Raw genomic sequence first — 17,132 nt, forward strand, 5'->3', positions numbered from 1 at the left:
CGCCTCTGGTAGAGAATGTGCGCAGATGTGCGCAGGCGCAGTTCACAAGCAGTCGGGACAGGATTAGGGTGGAGGGAGGGGGAGGGGAGAAGGGAAAGGAAGTGCAGTCGGGTCACTTGACGTCAGGTGCAGCCAACTCCGCAGTTCAGATCAACGATGCCCTTGGGGAGGGGTTGGAGAGGTTTTTCTGAGGCTACATCAAAGAAGAGCCTGAATTTCTCCGAGAGCGATGCTCCCAGACCTTAGGGTGTGCCCTTGTCTGGAGAAGGGTGGAGCCCCCAGATGGGCTGCGGAGTCATCCCGCCCCAGGATTCGGGGGTCTGTCCGGCTAGCGGGAGTGGGACTGCTGATCACCCTTCTGAGCGCGCTGGGCTACTGCGCTCAGGCCCCAGGTAGGGCTGTGAGCTCCAGGCTACATGCTCCCGGGCTGTCTTCCCTCGCAGTGCTTTGGCGCTTTAACTTTTACTTCGCTACGTGTTACAGTCCCAGGGTAGTTTCTACCGCCAAGCTAATCATTTTGTTATTATAATGTTTTACTCTCACGTGACCGTTATTACTTTGGGCCCAGGAATGACTCAGCCAAATGTAACAATAATAAAGTTAACAACCAGATCAACAGTAACGAACATAAGTTGATTTCAACGTTAAATGATCCTCTGTAACTTTTTGACATCAGAAGAGAGTTTATTTGTCTTTTTCATGCTTCAGTCCATTTGGATAAGCTGTTTGGAACAGATAGCTCAGTTTTTCTTGCAACTACGCAGAAGATTTGTGCACGTGGGAAACAAAGTAGACAGCAATCTCGTTGATACAACGTATCAGATGTCAGCTTTTATATGCTACAAAGAAATTCCTTGGTGGGCTCTCTAGGGCAGATTGTCAGTCAGTCATTTCATTCCCAGTTGGCTCTTCTGACTTCTCCACATTGCAGACGTTTCCCACCGACTAGGACCAGTAAACCTCAGCCCCGGACCCGTGCCTCCGTCAGCTTCTATGGTTTCCCCCTATGCATCCTTTTTAACTAATTTTCATACTCTCCTTCTGAATCTCTAGTTTTAAAGTACGCGTAACTTCCTCATGCAAAACAAGTTTCCCTTCCCTGGATCTGTCTCTTCTGTGTTAGGATCCCGCTCGATTCTCTTCTGTTTTGTTTCCTTTACTGTTTGTTTTAAGACAGGCTCCTTATTTAGTCCAAGGTTAGCACTGGTTAGTCCTGCCTACTTAACCCTCTTGCCTCAGATTTCCCCAGGCTATAGGCATACACACACACACACACACACACACACACACAGAGAGAGAGAGAGAGAGAGAGAGAGAGAGAGAGAGAGAGAGAGAGAGAGACAGAGACAGAGACAGAGACAGAGACAGAGACAGAGAGAGACAGAGACAGAGACAGAGACAGAGACAGACAGAGAGAGCACCAAATATATATATACATACCTTGTGTGTGCAGTGCCTGGGAAGGCCAGAAGATGGCAATGGAACCCCTAGACCTGAAGTCGTGGCAATTGAGAGCTACCTAACAGGACACCACAATTTATTTCTTTCTCTCCCTCTCCCCTCTTTTCCTGTCTTCCCCTCTCCTCTCCCTTCCTCTCCCTTCTCCCCTCTCCTCCCCTCTCCCTTCTCCCCTCTCCTCCCCTCTCCCTTCTCCCCTCTCCTCCCCTCTCCCTTCTCCCCTCTCCTCCCCTCTCCCTGTCCCCTCTCCTCCCCTCTCTCTTCTTCTCTCTCCCCTCTCCTCCCCTTCCCCCTCCCCTCTCCCTATCCCTATCTCTATCTCTCTCTTTTGGTTTGGTTGGCTATTTTGTTTGTTTGTTTTGTATTGTTTGAGACAAGGCCTCAAAATGTAGCCTTGGTTGGTCTGGAGAGTGCTAAGGATTCCAGGATAGCCTTGAACTCAAAGCAATCAATCCACTTGCCTCTGCCTCCAAAGAGCTAGAATTAGAGATGTCATGCCAGCACACCTCACCTGATAACAAACTCTACACATGCACACACCTTTTCCCTTATCTTTCCTCCTTGTCCAGGCCCCTGTGATCTGGCTTTTGCCCTCTCTTGTTAACTACACAGCTACTAGTGTCCTTCTCAGTCGAGCTTCTATTGCTGGAGCCTATTCACTCAACAATATTGATCATTCCCTCCCTTAAGAGTCACTTCTTGCGGGGCAGTGGTGGCACACGCCTTTAATCCCAGCACTTGGGAGGCAGAGGCAGGCGGATTTCTGAGTTCGAGGCCAGCCTGGTCTACAGAGTTAGTTCCAGGACAGCCAGGGCTACACAGAGAAACCCTGTCTCGAAAAAAAAAAAAAAAAAAAAAAAACAAAAAAAACCAAAAAAAAAACAAAAAAAAAAAAAAAAAAAAAAAAAAAAAACAAAAAAAGAGTCACTTCTCACTACTCCTGTGACCTCTTGGTTTCTTTTTCTCAGTCTTGTTCCATGTATTTAAGGTTTCTGGCATTTATACCTTCTTGCATTTATGCAGTAAGTATATTGGAAAATACTTATTCCCTTGCTGGCCTTCTTAAGTTTAGATATTCCCTGAGCACTCCTATTTTTTTATGTATATGCAGTTCTAAGCAGTCTCTACTTTATTACTTCTATTAGATCTGAAATTTGGGGGTTCACTCATGTCTAAAATATGCCCAGCTTAGCAATAGTCTCTCTCCAACTACCCATCTGACACCTCCTCATGAAAGTTCCTCAGGAGCCCCAAACTCAGTGTGACAGGCACAGATCATCTCCCCGTACTGTTCTCTGTCTGTTGTTTTCCTGGTTCGTGCCCTCTTGCCCCCCAAAACTCTCATCATCTCTTTCCTTTGCCATCTCTTCCTAACAACCTACAAATTCTATTGGGTCTACATCTGCTTCTTTTTCTCATAATAAGTGGCATCCTCTCTCGTTCTGCCTGTGTTTATCATTGGAGTGGCTTTACCCTCCTCACCATCAGCATCTGCTCCCCAAATCCATCCTTCTTGCTATTGTCCAGATGTTGATTCTAAACCTTCTTTCCCAGCTTTGTTGAGATATTAGCAGGACCTAGGCTTTTCAATCAGTGGAAGAATGTATACTTAGAATGCACAAGAACCTAGGTTCCATTACCAAGCAATAACAACAACAATAAACACACACACACACACACACACACACACACGAACAAGAAGATACACAAGGAGGGCAGGGGAAGTTAGGGAGGATTAACCAAAATGAAAATGCTGTGTAAACAGCCATTTGGAAACCTTCTACTTTATAAGCCAATTTAAAAATGCAGGTTAAAAGAATAAAGACTTAGAAGAGAGGGGGGAAAAAGAAGATACACAAGATCATTCATATATATATATATATATATATGTGTGTGTGTGTGTGTGTGTGTGTGTGTATCAGTATGAAGTGTGATGTTTTGATACAAGTATACATTGTAAAATGATTAAGTTGAGCTAATTGTTGTGATTAATATTATTTGGGGGTTTCTATCTCACCTTTGATCATTCAGTTCCCAAATAAAAGACACAAAACCTTTATATTTATAATTAGCCTTAAAAACACTAGAGCTGGCTGGGCAGTGGTGGCACATACCTTTAATCCCAGCACTTGGGAGGCAGAGGCAGGTGGGTTTCTGAGTTTGAGGCCAGCCTGGTCTACAAAGTGAGTTCCAGGACAGCCAGGAGAGAAACCCTGTCTCGAAAAACAAAAAATAATTAATTAATTAATTAATAATCTAAAGCTAAATCTTAAAAAAAAAAAAAAAACTAGAGCTGGGCAAATATCAGTCCTCTCTGTTATTTTGTCTACTTCCCCTTCAATAACCCTGAGTTATAACTTGTCCTGTTCCTCCTGGGCCACTCCAATCTGACTGGCCGGCCACATGGCCATGTTCTCAGGATTCACCATGGTGTCTTCTCCTCTCTCCTCCTCCTCCTCCTCCTCTTCCTCCTCCTCCTCCTCCTCCTCCTCCTCCTCCTCCTCCTCCTCCTCCTCCTTCTCCTCCTCCTCCTCTTCCTCTTCTTCCTCCTCTTCTTCCTCTTCTTCCTCCTCCTCCTTTTCTTCCTCCTCCTCTCTTTCAGAACTCAAGCCCAGCAACTGAAGTTCTACCACCTCTCTTCTGCCCAGCTATAGGCTGTAGGCATCTTTATTTAACCAATCCTTTTAAATTAAGAAATGGGGTTACATAGCATCACTTGGTGTAGTGGGGATCTCCTCATCCCTGGAGGCAACCAGGCCTTGGGGGCCAGTATTAAACATTACAATACATGGCAACAGATCAAATCTCAGCAGCTAACTACTAAGTCCTTCTCTTACCTACTGAGTTCTTGAGGACCTGAGATCCCTGACTTAAGCCTTTTCTATCTCCCACATTAAGTGGAGGACATCTCTACAGTTCTGCCTCTCAGTAAATTGAGTCAACCTCAGCAGGTCTCAGCCATAGCTGTGCATGGAAGCAGTATCTTGGGAATAAAATGTGGGCATATATTCAAAAGGTTCCCCTAAGGTCCTAATGCACAGATGGTGTTTGAGAGTCCCTAGTTTCATGACAGCTATGTTTGTCTTCTTGCCTCTTGGTGCTCTCTTGCCCACAAACTGGAGGGTGAAAGTATTCTTAGGAGTGGACTTTGGACTGGCTGCCTGAAACTAAATCCTGGCTCCATCACTTTCTGGTTGTGATTCTGTAACTTTGGAAAAATGCTGTCTTCTCCACAAGCTCTTTCTCAGTCCTTCCCGTCAGAATTAATCTCTTTGCTTCTTCAAAAACACTTCTGTATCCCTGTTATAATGCTGGGCTAGTTTCTGGTGAGCTCTCAGAGTTAATGACACGAATCACCACGTTCCACATGACCTTGACATTCTGTGCATGCACAGCTGCGATAAAGAACTCTTTGAGGGTAACAATCATACATCATCCCTCTTGTACACCATATGGTGTTCCATCAATTTTACTACTCAATAGGCTTGGAATCTATAGGGAACTTACTTTAATTGAATTTTAGAGAAATTACATCAGTCAAACAGAATGTTTAGTGTTGTTTTCAAATATTGCCAAGGACACCGTTCAGTCCTGCTCCTCCTCCTCCTCCCAGTAGGAACTTAGGAACAGGAAACTAGTGTAGTGATAGATTTCCATAGCTACCACCGCAAACCATCTCATCTTGCCAAGTCTGCCAGCCTGACATATTAACACATGGGGCCCAGAGTTATGAAATGATATGATCTAGACAAGCGATCCAAGAAGGAACAATGAATGCCACACACCATTTGCTTCATACACATCCTTGATCCTAAAAGTAGCTGAATTCCAATGTATATCAATCAAATCTTATTTTAGCAACCCTCACCTACAAATCCCTTGGCAATTCTCTTTTTCTAAAAGTAAATGCATGCAATTTGGTTATTTTACTCAGATTTGTTGATTCTATTTGAGGTTCCTGAGCCATGAATTGTTGGGAGCCGACTTTTAGCAGAAAGGGGCTATCAACTTTGCAGCCATCTCGAGCCATATACCCTGACAAGAGACTTGTTTTTCAACAGCCTACAACAGCTGAGCACACTCTGATAAACATCTTGTTTATCCCACATATTTTGTTTTGCTGTTTAGTGACCCCAGCTGCATGGTGCACGTGGTAAAGTGTCTTCGGCTGTGTTTCCCTGCTTGTGCTTATAAATACCCAGGATTTCCTTGCAATAAGAGGAGACAATAAGAGGAGACAAGGAGGAGAAAATAAAGGAGACAGTAGACAAGACTTGACTATACACCCTGTCTTGTCTCCATTCTTCACGTTTCTTGCCCCTCTCTCTTGCCCTTCTCTCTCTTGACCAGAGCACTTAGCCCCAAGTGTGGGGCAGTGTGGGTCTCAACAATGAATGACTTGTCCGTGCTTTATTATTACCAATTTTAAGCATAATCTTAGAAAGGTAGACCCTGGGTAGCAGCTTCCAAAACCCCAGATAAAAAAATGTTGTGTGCATTTATTGTCCCTTGCTACTAAGTCCAAATTATGCATGACCCAGAATTGGAAGAGAATTGAAAGAGGGGGGAAAAAAAGCAGGCCAGATTCTGCTATTACAGTCACTGACTGTGCCCTAAGCAACCAGTAGGCAGTCATGTCGGTGCTTAGTTTATGAATGGACATATTGTTTTATCTATGCCTTTCTATACCCATGGGAAAATGACAAGAGGGGTACGCTTAGTGACGGAAGTGGGGTGTAGGTTGGTCATTGTATGCAAAACAGGACTCTTGGCTTAAAAAATCAATCCCAAGCTCCTTCCACAGTATGACCCAGTTGTCCTGAAGCCCCACCCTCAGGCAGGCTCTTGGCCGAGAAACCACCTCTGATTGGTTAGATCGCGGTGATTGGCGTGCGGGGCAGCGTTGGAGAAGCCGCGCTCTAAACTTCCGGAACCGGCGGTTAGCCCGGTGCGGGCGGTTGATCTGAAGGTCTTGGGGCTGTTCTGCCGCTAGTGGAGAAGTCCCAGCAACTCGAGTGTCCGCCGCTCGGATCATCCAAGTGTCAGTGGAGGGGATTGCGGGCCGCATGGGGATAGGATGAATGGCGGCTTCAAGGCTGCAAGGGTAGCGGGGGAGCAGGTGAAGCCCCCCTCCAACCAGGGGCTTGCGTTTACACCCACCCGCCCACTTACTCCTTGCAGTTCCGGGACCCTGAGGTTCGGGAGTGGCCCCGGTGGTGTTGGAGTACGGGTGCAGCCCTTTCTTAGGATGATGTCTTACCTTGCTTTCTCTGACAGGTTTGAGCATGGCAGAAGGGGACACCTTGGTCTCAGTGGATTACGAAATTTTTGGAAAGGTTCAAGGGGTGTTTTTCCGCAAGTACACTCAGGTATGTGGCCTATAGGCTTAAGTGTCGGGGCACATCACTAAGTGATGGACAGGAGGTTCTGACAAATGGGACCTTCGAGAGTGGGAAGGGAGCACCTGGACACTCTTCTGAAGGAGAATACCGCTAGCGCACCCTCTTGTACTGTCACCAAGCTAAGTCACTTTTATAGGAAAGCTGCCATTCAAGATAGAGAGGTGGCGTTAGGTGGACCGATCACAGAGTAAGTTATGCAATCACCCTTCATACCTACGACAAGTTTATTCCTCCAACTTCCTCTCAACACCTCAATTTCGTTTCCCACCATGGGATTCAAACCCAGGGATGTTTGCATGCTAAGCAAGCACTCTACCAGTGAACAACGAACTTGGCCTCTACCTCTGTTTCCCATCACTAGTCTCCCCAGTGCACAAGGACAATCTCAATTTCCCTTCTGCCTTCATTCAGCAGAGTTGCCTTTCTGCTCACTACAGCCACTCTGATGGATGTGACAGTATATCTCCTTGAGAATTTTCATTGTTTTAGTTCAGGTATCAAAGTATTTAAAACAACTCAAGTCATACAAGTAATGTTCTTCAGTCACAGGAGAAGAAAAGTACAAATCAATAACAGATACCTGAATATTCCAAATTATCTGGAGTAGCACATTTTTCTTAAATTATGGCACTTAAATTACATGTACTGAAAACCTTACCATTTTAACCATTTGAAAACACACAATTCAGTAACCTCGAGTATATGCATACTTTCTTGTCCTATCACCAAGGAACATTTGAAGAACCTACACCCCCACACACACACTTTTTTCTTTATCTTACCCACTTAACCACCACTTCCTGTCTTCCCATCCACTAGCCCCTGGTAGTCATGATCCCGCTATCCATGTATGTATGGATATGTATGTGGAGGTCAGAGAACCACTTACAGGAGTCAGCTCTCTCCCCTTCTACCATGTAGATTCCAGGGGTGACTCAGGTCATTGGGCTTGGTGGCAAGTGCCCTCAGCCACCTGCCATCTTGCTGGATCTCTATAAATTTGACCACTTTAGCCAGCTCATGTGTGGAGTCATATAGTATTTGTCCTTTTGTGAGTGTCTTACTTCACTAGCTTCCTGTCCTCAAGATTCATCCACATATCCTGAGTCGGAACTTCCTTTTTAAGGCAGAATAACACGCTGTACAGTCCCAGCGTGGTTTGGATTTGCCTTTTCCTGATGAACAAAAATGAGTATCTTTATATGCTTATTGGCATGTATAAGAAGAGATTACATATTTGGAGAACTTTCTATTCAAATCCATGTCCCATAAATTGAGTTATTTTTCTTCTTCTTCTTTGTTTAATGTATGTATTAACACCTCTTTACTCCAGATACTAAGTCTCTGTCTCTTACCGTTTTTCTTTTTGAGTTTGAGATAAGGTCTTACTCTGTAGCCCTGGCTGGCCTGCCTAAGAGATATCCACATGCTTCTTTCCCCTGAGTGCTGGGTTTAAAGGTGTATGCTGCCATGCCCAGCACTCTTTCTCTTTTTAAAAACTTACATGTACATCTGTGTGACTGTCTGTGGAAGTACAGAGAATATGTGTAGATGCCTACAGAGGCCAGGAGAGGGTGAACATCCCCTGGAGCTGGGGTTCCAGGCAGTTGTGATCCACTTAATGTGGGTTCTGGGAATGAACCCTGCTCCTCTGCAAGAGCAAGCATTCTTCACCACTGAACAGCTCTCCAGCCTCTGCCTGGATACTAGTCTCTTAGCAAGCGTCCAGTGCCAACATTTCTCCCATTTTGGAGAATTCCTTTTTCAAGCATCAAAGGTTTTCTGTTTGTTTGATTATTTTGAGAAAGTTTCACTGTACAGCCCAGGCTGGCTTTAAACTCATGGTATTCCTCCCAAATTCTGGGACTACAGACATGAGCTGCCATGCCCTGCAGAAGGATTTACTTTTGAACTCCCAGGTTTGCTTTTTTTTTTTGGGGGGGGGGGCGGGGAGAGTTTTAATTTTGATTAAACATAAGCAATTTACAGGCAGCAACAGCTGCACTTATAGTATTGTGATTTGTCCTTTTAGTGACTTAAGGTCATGAAGAGTCATGCCTATGTTTTTTCCCTATGATTTTTCATGTTTTAATCACTTAAGCTTTGGGGAGTTTTTTGGGGAGCAGGGGTTGCCTGTTTGTTTAGCATTTGGGGACAGGAAAAAAAAAAGTATGCTAGGCTCTGCCCAATGCCTCTCCTTAGCTCATGTGACCACTGCTTTCCTGGGAGGCTAGACAGTCCCTAGAGAACCAGATTCCAGAGGCCTGAGCAGCACCAACCTCTGCAAGGTTTGTTCCCTTAACTGCCCCTCAGCTCATGCTCACACTTCCGGCTACTGTACCTTCTGTCCTGGTCAGTTCCCCAGATTTCAGGGAATCGTCCGTACTCAGCCATCAGTCCCCATGCAGGTTCTTCTGCTGCTGGGCTATCCTGTCAGCCACTTCTTTCCCTGTGTACTAAAGTAGAGTTCTGCTTATTCAATTGAGAGACTTTCTTTTTAGGTCGAAAACAAGAACTGGTGATTAGATTTCTTAAATTGTTCTTAGAGGGTTTGGCACAGTGGTGTACATACTTGCAGGCTGGAGAAGTAGGAGGATGAAAACTAAAATGAGCTCAAGGCCAGCCTGGGTACAAGTGAGGCCTGACTTCAAAAGAAAAAACTGAAAATAAAACATTTCTATATAAAATTATATATATATATATATATATATATATATATATATATATATATGGAGTGTGTAAGCAGAAATGTTTTTATTGGACGTGTGTGTGTGTGTGTGTGTGTGTGTGTGTACATGCATGTAGACGTCAGAGGACAACTTGTGAAAGTCACTTCTCTCCTTCTTCTGTGTGTGTTCTGGGTATCAAACTCAGGTCATCAGGCTTGGTGGCAAGTAGCTCTTCCTGCTGTGCCATCTTGCTGGGCCATGGAAAATGGTTTATGATATGGTGTTAGCATATAGGAATTTCCTTTCAAAGAAGCCTATTGGAATTTCACTTTACTCATTGTTTTGTTCATTTCTCCTGGGGAGACATGAATAAATGTCTGCTCACTTTAGGTAGGGTACCAAGAACAGACCAAACAAATGATTCCACCTCAGGGTAGCTTGGGAAACCAGAGAGTTTTCATTTTGATTAATCACGAGCAACTTACAGGCAGCAACAGCATGCAATTCCCACCCACCCCCATCTTTACCATCGTACGTATATAATGTCAGGGAGGGACAGAGTGTAGTTGCCTTTTATGCCAGCTAGTGAGCTGTGCTGAGAGCCCCCTAGGTACTGCTTTGTGACCCTCCCTCCCCAAGGATTCAATGCTGTTGGGTCTAATATGAGGGGTTTCTCCAATAATCACACCTGCTATGCTTTTAGGCCCGAAGGACAGAGTTCTCCAGCACTTGGATATTCAAATGTCAATCAGCAAGCAGTATTCGATATCATTTAAATAAAGAAGAGTAGAATTTAGCACACAAATAAAACCTGTTGAAAATTCCCATCCTCCAATGGGTCAGAATTTGGAGTGTCTTGTTCATAGGAATCCAGGCCAATCACATTTCAAATTAGAGATTTATCTGACTGATAAAACTCCCTGCTCAAAACTGCACAGTCATGCTGATAGCTGCATGCCATTTATGGTGATTTAACAGCTGGAGGCTGCCAGCACCACTGCTTATGTGGAAGCACAAGGGTGCAGTTACAGGGCTGGATGGGACGCCTTCCTCAGAATGCACTCCAGTCTTCTTTTATGTCTCTCCCTTGGCACTCAACAATGCACACTGTAGGTCGATCCTGCTTTTCTTCATGCCTTAGTATCCCATCCCTGAGACTATGATTTGATGGAAATATTTTTGTTCATTATACAAACATGTCTGCTTTGAATACAAGTGCTTTGATGAATGTTCCATCCAGTTCCTCCTCAAAACATTATTGTGTGTGTGTGTGCGTGTGTGTGTGCGCGCGCGTGCACATAATGCTTTCCTTGTCATACTCCAGCAATTTCCCACATTTGCCAGGTTATGCTGGCATTTGAACATGCAATCATGTTAGCTCTCATACGCTTTTGTAATCCAACCGCTTCTATTATAGATAACAATATAACATCCTAATTATAATTTATGTAGCAATAAAACTAGCTCCAGTACATCACTGTCTTTCCTAAATGCTCACTTCTGCCACAACTTAATAATGAGCACTGAGGAGGAAAATCCACACAGCAGCTAACTGCTCTGCACGAGCATGTACAGCTTTCTGGTTTTAAATTTATTTTTTTATTTTTTGTGTATTGGTATTTCACCTGCTTGTATGTGTTTATGAGGGTGTCAGATCCCCTGGAACTGAAGTTACAGATGGTTGTGAGCTGTCATGTGGATACTGGGAACTGAACTCAGGTCCTCTGGAAGAACAACCAGTGTTCTTAACCACTGAGCCATCTCTCCAGCCCCCACATGTTCAACTTTAAAGACACTGTGATTACTTATTAGATGAGAGAAACGAAACACTAGGAAAAGGTTTGGAAAGGTGGCTGGCATGAGAGTCTCCTTTAGGGATGCACTTTACTGGGAGAACTTTGTAACCACGGGGTCTGCGGGAGGCCTTGAGGTAGGAGAGCATTAATACCTCAGATCAGACAACAAGGCAGGGCTTAAAGGCTTTCAATGAAAACTCAGAGAGCAATGGAAAGGTGACTCCGTGGGTGAAGGCACTTGCCACCAAGATTGGTGAACTGGGCTCAATCCCCAGGACCCACATGGCAGAAGGAAGGAACAGACTTCTGCATGCAGTCCTCTGACCCCCATACTTTTGCTAAGGTATGTGTGCCCCATCCTTATTTAGTGTAATTAAAACGGAAGAGCATCATTAAGAAAGTTAACTTAGGGGCCCAGGTAGACAGCTCAGCAGCCCATACTTTTCTTCCAAAGGACCCAAGTTTAGTCCCGTATTAGAATAGGGTTCATAACCAATTCTAATTCTAGCTCCAGGGCACCTGGCACTGCCCTCTACTGGACTCCATAGGTACCAGCACTCACACAGTCACATACCACACCCCCTCTATATATACACCTTTGTCTTAGTTAGGGTTTCATTGCTGTGAAGAGACACCGTGACCAAGGCAACTCTTATAAAGGACAACATTTAATTGGAACTAGCTTATACAGTTTCAGAGGTTCAGTCCATTATCATCATGGCAGGAAGCATGGCAGCATTCAGGCAGACATGGTGCTGGAGAAGGAACTGAGAGTTCTAAATTTTCAAACAAAGACAGTAGGAGACTCTTGTATCTCATACTGGGCAGAGCTTGGGCATATATATTACCTCAAAGGCCCACTTCCACAGTGACACACTTCCTCCAACTTGGCCACGCCTACTCCAACAAGGCCACACCTCCTAATAGTGTCACTCCCTTAGGCCAAGTATATCCAAACCAACACAATAGTAAAAATACTTTATTTTCTTTTTTAAAAAGAGCAGTGGGGCCGGGCGATGGTGGTGCACGCCTTTAATCCCAGCACTTGGGAGGCAGAGGCAGGCGGATTTCTGAGTTCGAGGCCAGCCTGGTCTACAAAGTGAGTTCCAGGACAGCCAGGGCTACACAGAGAAACCCTGTCTAGAAAAACCAAAAAAAAAAAAAAAAAAAAAATGATCAGTGGTGGTACACGCCTTTAATCCCAGCACTTGGGAGGCAGAGGCAGGCGGATTTCTGAGTTCGAGGCCAGCCTGGTCTACAAAGTGAGTTCCAGGACAGCCAGGGCTACACAGAGAAACCCTGTCTAGAAAAACCAAAAAAAAAAAAAAAAAAAAAAAAGATCAGTGGTGGTACACGCCTTTAATCCCAGCACTTGGGAGGCAGAGGCAGGCGGATTTCTGAGTTCGAGGCCAGCCTGGTCTACAGAATGAGTTCCAGGACAGCCAGGGCTACACCGAGAAACCCTGTCTCAAAAAAAAAAAAAAAAAAAAAAAAAAAAAAAAAAAAAAAAAATGGGAGGGGGGTGGAAACAGGGGAAGAGCGGTACCTACCACAGAAGAGACAGAGCCTTCAAGGAAATCCCTCAAACAAATGGAAATATCTGACTTTTATGTTCTTTCAATATTAGAGTTTGTCAGTTATTTTTAGTGATTTAGTTTAGGGTAGCCTACAGGATAAAGAACATTGATGAACCAGGTACTGGATAGGACCATATATTAGGGGCTATGAGTTATGGGACTGTAACACAGCAGAAAGAGCTGCAGCAGGGACGTGGCCTGATTTCTCCAGGCTGCTGATCTGGTCTCTTAGAGCAGCCCGGGTTTTCCACGGCAGGCCCAAGATCTAACAAGAAAGGCAAGTGGAAACCTGATAGCTATGGAGCCTTATGAACCCTGAGCGTTCAGAGGCCTCACAGCTGCTTCCCTTCTCCACCAAGTGTGACAGAAAGTGGGCTTTGGGTGCAACACAAACATGTTGGGTTAGAGTTCCTCCACAGGAAAAACAGTGGTTGTGTTGCCCAGGAAATTGTGAAATACTGTGTAATGATCTTTAAAGATACAACGGACCCCTTCATCTGGATTTGTTTAGGTGTGGTCCTCGCTAAAGGCAAAGGGGAGGATCAAATAACTTGAAGCCTTTTCTGTTTAATACACCCACTAGATTGCTGATTAGGAGAAGAGAAAATGAGGGTTGTGGGCATAGTTTTGAGCTAGAGTGCCTGCCTGCCTCGGTAACATGTGCAAGGCCCTAGGTGAATCCTCAGTCCTGTAAAACCAAACTAAAACTCGGGGTCTTTCCCACCTCACTTTATTTGGCTAGGCATGATGGTGCATTCTCAATCCCAGCACTCAGAAGGCAGAGGCGGGACGATGGCGGGAGATCAAGGCTAACCTGGTCTACATGATGAGTTCTATCTAGGCCAGCTGAAGCTACATAGTGAGACTGTCTCAAAGAAAGAAAAGAAATGAGCAAGCTGTAAGCATTAGGAAATCATTTGGAAGGCATCTTTTGGGGGCTCACTCTAGTGCTTAACCACAATTACTATGCAATGGAAAATGCTGAAGAGTTCACATGCTGAGTTTTGTAGAATAAAAGTGGGAAATGAAATCAAGTGGCTAAAAATCAGCCATGAGATCCTCTTGGTGTCTGTTTTGATTTTTTCTGGACAATGTCAAATTAGTTTCAGTGGTTTGATACCAGGCCAGGATGCTGGTCAGAGATTCTCATCTTACTGTGTTCTGTGCAGTCTCACTGTACCTCTCTTTCTCTCTTTCCCTTAGGCTGAGGGTAAAAAGCTAGGTTTGGTGGGCTGGGTTCAGAACACCAACCGAGGCACGGTGCAGGGACAGCTGCAAGGCCCGATCTCCAAGGTGCGTTTTATGCAGGAGTGGCTGGAGACAAGAGGAAGTCCCAAATCGCACATTGACAGAGCAAACTTCAAAAATGAGAAAGTCATCTCAAACTTGGATTATTCAGACTTCCAAATTGTAAAATAATGACACGAATTTTATTTTTTCAAAATAATCTCACTCCTTTTTTTATCGGTATATAAAAATTAGAACTATTCTGTGCTCAGAATTTGTTAGTAAGTTATTTTGGTTGCATGTTTGAAAGTTACCGTGTATTACATGTATGATGAATACAAGCGTGTACAATTCTAACCAATAAAAACACATTAGAACCTTGTGCTTACATTGCTTTTTTTTTTCTTTTAATCATTAGTGAACTTTTGGGCAACATGATGAATTCAGTCATTATTATGAGGGGAAGATTTTGAGGTAGTTTAAAGAGGTCTGAAAGAGAAGTAACTTTGTCATTTTTTAAAATTGCTTACACAAGAGACTTCATATGTAGTAAGATAAATGCCATCAGGTTGGGTTGTTAGGTTCGGATGATGTGATGCACTAATTACTTTGTTTTTCAATCTTTTGGAACATCTACTGTCATTCCTTTTCCAAGGGTTAGAAATTCAGATAACAGTTATGGGTTGGACTGCCCCTCCCCTCATCTGTATACCTAAATGCTAATACAAGGACCAATCCCATTGGACTGCAGGCTCACAGTGTACATGCACAAAAGACCACGTGAAGACAGACAGCCACACCCAAGAAGGAATCCTGGCATTAATCTCCAACTTGTCCCAGAACTGGAAAGAAAACAAACAAAACAAAAAACTCTGGGCTACTTAGGCCACCCAGCCTGTGGCCTTTTGTCATGAGGCCCTGGCAAACCAAGCAATAATCAGAAGTTTGCTTTATTGGCTCCAGAAGTCTGATTTGGTTTGGTTAGTAATTAAACAAGTATATACTTATTTTTAAATTTGTCATAAGTCTTTTAAAGGGAGGAGGGATGGGTGCTCTGTGGAGATGGCTCAGCAGTTAAGAGCACTGGCTGCTTTTCCAGAAGTCCTGAGTTCAGTTCCCAGTACCCGTATGGTGGCTCACACAGACTCTTAAGACCAAGGGATCCGATGCCCTTTGGTGTGCAGATGTACAGGCAGACAAAACCCCATATACATAAAATACATAAATCTTTTTTAAAAAGTTTCAGGAAGGAGGTTTCAATGAAACTGAGGCAGAAGACAAAACTGAGGATTGCCTAATAATACCCAAAATATTTTCACTGCGCTGCTCCAGTTGGGAAAAAGTATTGGAGGGGGTGGGAGAGAGAGGGAAGGACCTTAATGTCCTAAATTGCGAATGAAGAGAATTGGGCTGGGCAGGTGGGGGGTGGGGGGGACACCTTTAATCCCAGCGCTTGGGAGGCGGAGGCAGGTGGATTTCCGTGAGTTCAAGGCCAGCCTGGTCTATAAAGTAAGTTCCAGGGGCTGTTACACAGAGAAATCATGTCTTGGAAAAAAAGGGGGGAGGGGAGGAGAGAGAGAGGAGAGAGAGAGACTTCTCAGCCTTTTCTAGCTCCGTAAAGCATTAATTTTTAAGAATGCTCTGCCCCCAGGACACAGCAGTAAACAAAACCAAACTCTTACTTTCACACAGTTTACTATCTAGCGAACAAAGACTAAGGAAACAAGAAAGATACATGTGAAACTAAATATTAGTATATGCAAAGGAGACGAGAGCAAGAAGAAAGGGAACAAAGTAAACTTTACTAGAAACAGCCTTTCACCCTATCCTGAAAGAGTAAGGCGGGAGAACTAATTGGAACCAGCCAGGTGAAGGGATGCGCAGCTTGGCCACCTTGGCGCCTGCGCACTGGAACGTCCTGCAGACGCTGTCTCGCGGCGCTTCGAAGGCGCATGCTCCGGAGCGCGCGTCCGACGTTGGAGGTGGTTGGTCGGTGAGAGTTGATGGAGAAGATTCGAGGTGAAGGGGGAAAGCACGTGATGAAATATGGTCCCGAGAGTTTGTCTAACTGGACAAGAGCAGTAGTGACTGCCGCGGGCCTGTCTGGGGGCGCCTCCCGGCTTCCCCCGAGCGGCAGGGCGGGTGGACTGCGCAGGCGCGGCCCGGCCTGCACGGGATGCCAGACTATTTAGACCCTAGAATTGCTCATTGCACAGTCACCCCGTTTGCCAACGGCTGCTAAATGCGTTGTCTTAGAGAGCAGTAGTAGCCCCTTTTTTTCTGACACTTAAAAAGAAACCAGCCCTGTCACCGGCCACACTGTTCTCGCTTAAGAATGAGACCTTAACGACCTAGAATCTTAGGGTTTGTATAAGAAAAGACTGGAATCAGGTTCCGACCACCCCATACCATCACTTGTTATTGCCAAGCTATGTTCTGGAGATATAAAAGACCAAGAGTATCAACAGAAAATATCAGTAATAAGGGCCTTTCAACAAGCTACCAGGCAACACAGGAGCAGGACTTAAATATCAAAGGAGTTTTACCTTTTCCCATCCCCACCCCACCCCCCAGAGAGTAATCGTGACGATAGTAAGGACTTGCTGTGTCTCCTTGATAGGTTTGACTTTGTCCCATGGTTTTACCTTCCTACTTACAGTGTTTTAGAACATCAAAAGGTTTTCTAAAAGCTGTGGTTATTGTGTAAACTATAAACGTTATGAAACTAGTTTGGACTTTTTTTCATCAATAATTTCTAGCTAATGTTTCTTAACTGAGTTTAACTTAGGCATCTGTTTTTAGTGAAGTGCTTAGAAATTTGAATAGTGTCTTTACGGGTCAGCATCCAGTGTAATTATAATTTCACTGTAGGGCATTCACTTTAGGAACAGCGAAAATTAGGAAATTATGAATGCTTCTTTGGAATTGAAGTCCGTTATACCAGTGCATGAGTTTTGTGTGCTGTCTAGAAACCAAAAGTATACTTCTGTTTCACTTTATTTA

General features: G+C 44.4%; 2 protein-coding genes across 7 annotated transcripts in view; both read left to right on the forward strand.

Moving 5' to 3' along the window:
• The first annotated feature begins 83 nt into the window (after positions 1-83).
• Acyp1 (acylphosphatase 1) lies at positions 84-14,511 on the forward strand. Of its 4 annotated transcripts, none has more exons than XM_076921635.1 (3): positions 84-392; positions 6,736-6,827; positions 14,106-14,511. In XM_076921635.1, exons 1-3 carry the CDS (start codon positions 230-232, stop codon positions 14,319-14,321), a joined length of 471 nt encoding a protein of 156 aa, XP_076777750.1. In that variant the 5' UTR covers positions 84-229; the 3' UTR covers positions 14,322-14,511. The 4 variants fall into 4 exon arrangements, with proteins under 4 accessions (XP_076777750.1, XP_076777751.1, XP_076777752.1 ...); XM_076921636.1 differs by lacking the exon at positions 84-392 and adding an exon at positions 6,360-6,499; XM_076921637.1 differs by lacking the exon at positions 84-392 and adding an exon at positions 6,433-6,577.
• Positions 14,512-16,049: 1,538 nt separating this feature from the next.
• The window catches only part of Mlh3 (mutL homolog 3), a 36,550-nt gene continuing 35,467 nt past the window's right edge, over positions 16,050-17,132 (forward strand). For all 3 annotated transcript variants that reach the window (XR_013106692.1, XM_076921639.1, XM_076921640.1), the window contains exon 1: positions 16,050-16,148. The gene's annotated coding sequence lies outside the window, so the exon portion shown is untranslated. The remainder of the gene's footprint in view (positions 16,149-17,132) is intronic.

The sequence above is a fragment of the Arvicanthis niloticus genome, chromosome 23 (genome assembly GCF_011762505.2).
Source record: "Arvicanthis niloticus isolate mArvNil1 chromosome 23, mArvNil1.pat.X, whole genome shotgun sequence".
NCBI lineage: Eukaryota > Metazoa > Chordata > Mammalia > Rodentia > Muridae > Arvicanthis > Arvicanthis niloticus.

Excerpts from the sequence above, each read along its gene's own strand:
- Acyp1 (XM_076921635.1), top strand. The coding sequence starts at position 230 with ATGCTCCCAGACCTTAGGGTGTGCCCTTGTCTGGAGAAGGGTGGAGCC. Across the intron at positions 393-6,735 it reads CTACTGCGCTCAGGCCCCAG|GTTTGAGCATGGCAGAAGGG; the intron begins GTAGGGCTGTGA and ends TTTCTCTGACAG. Across the intron at positions 6,828-14,105 it reads TTTTCCGCAAGTACACTCAG|GCTGAGGGTAAAAAGCTAGG; the intron begins GTATGTGGCCTA and ends TCTTTCCCTTAG.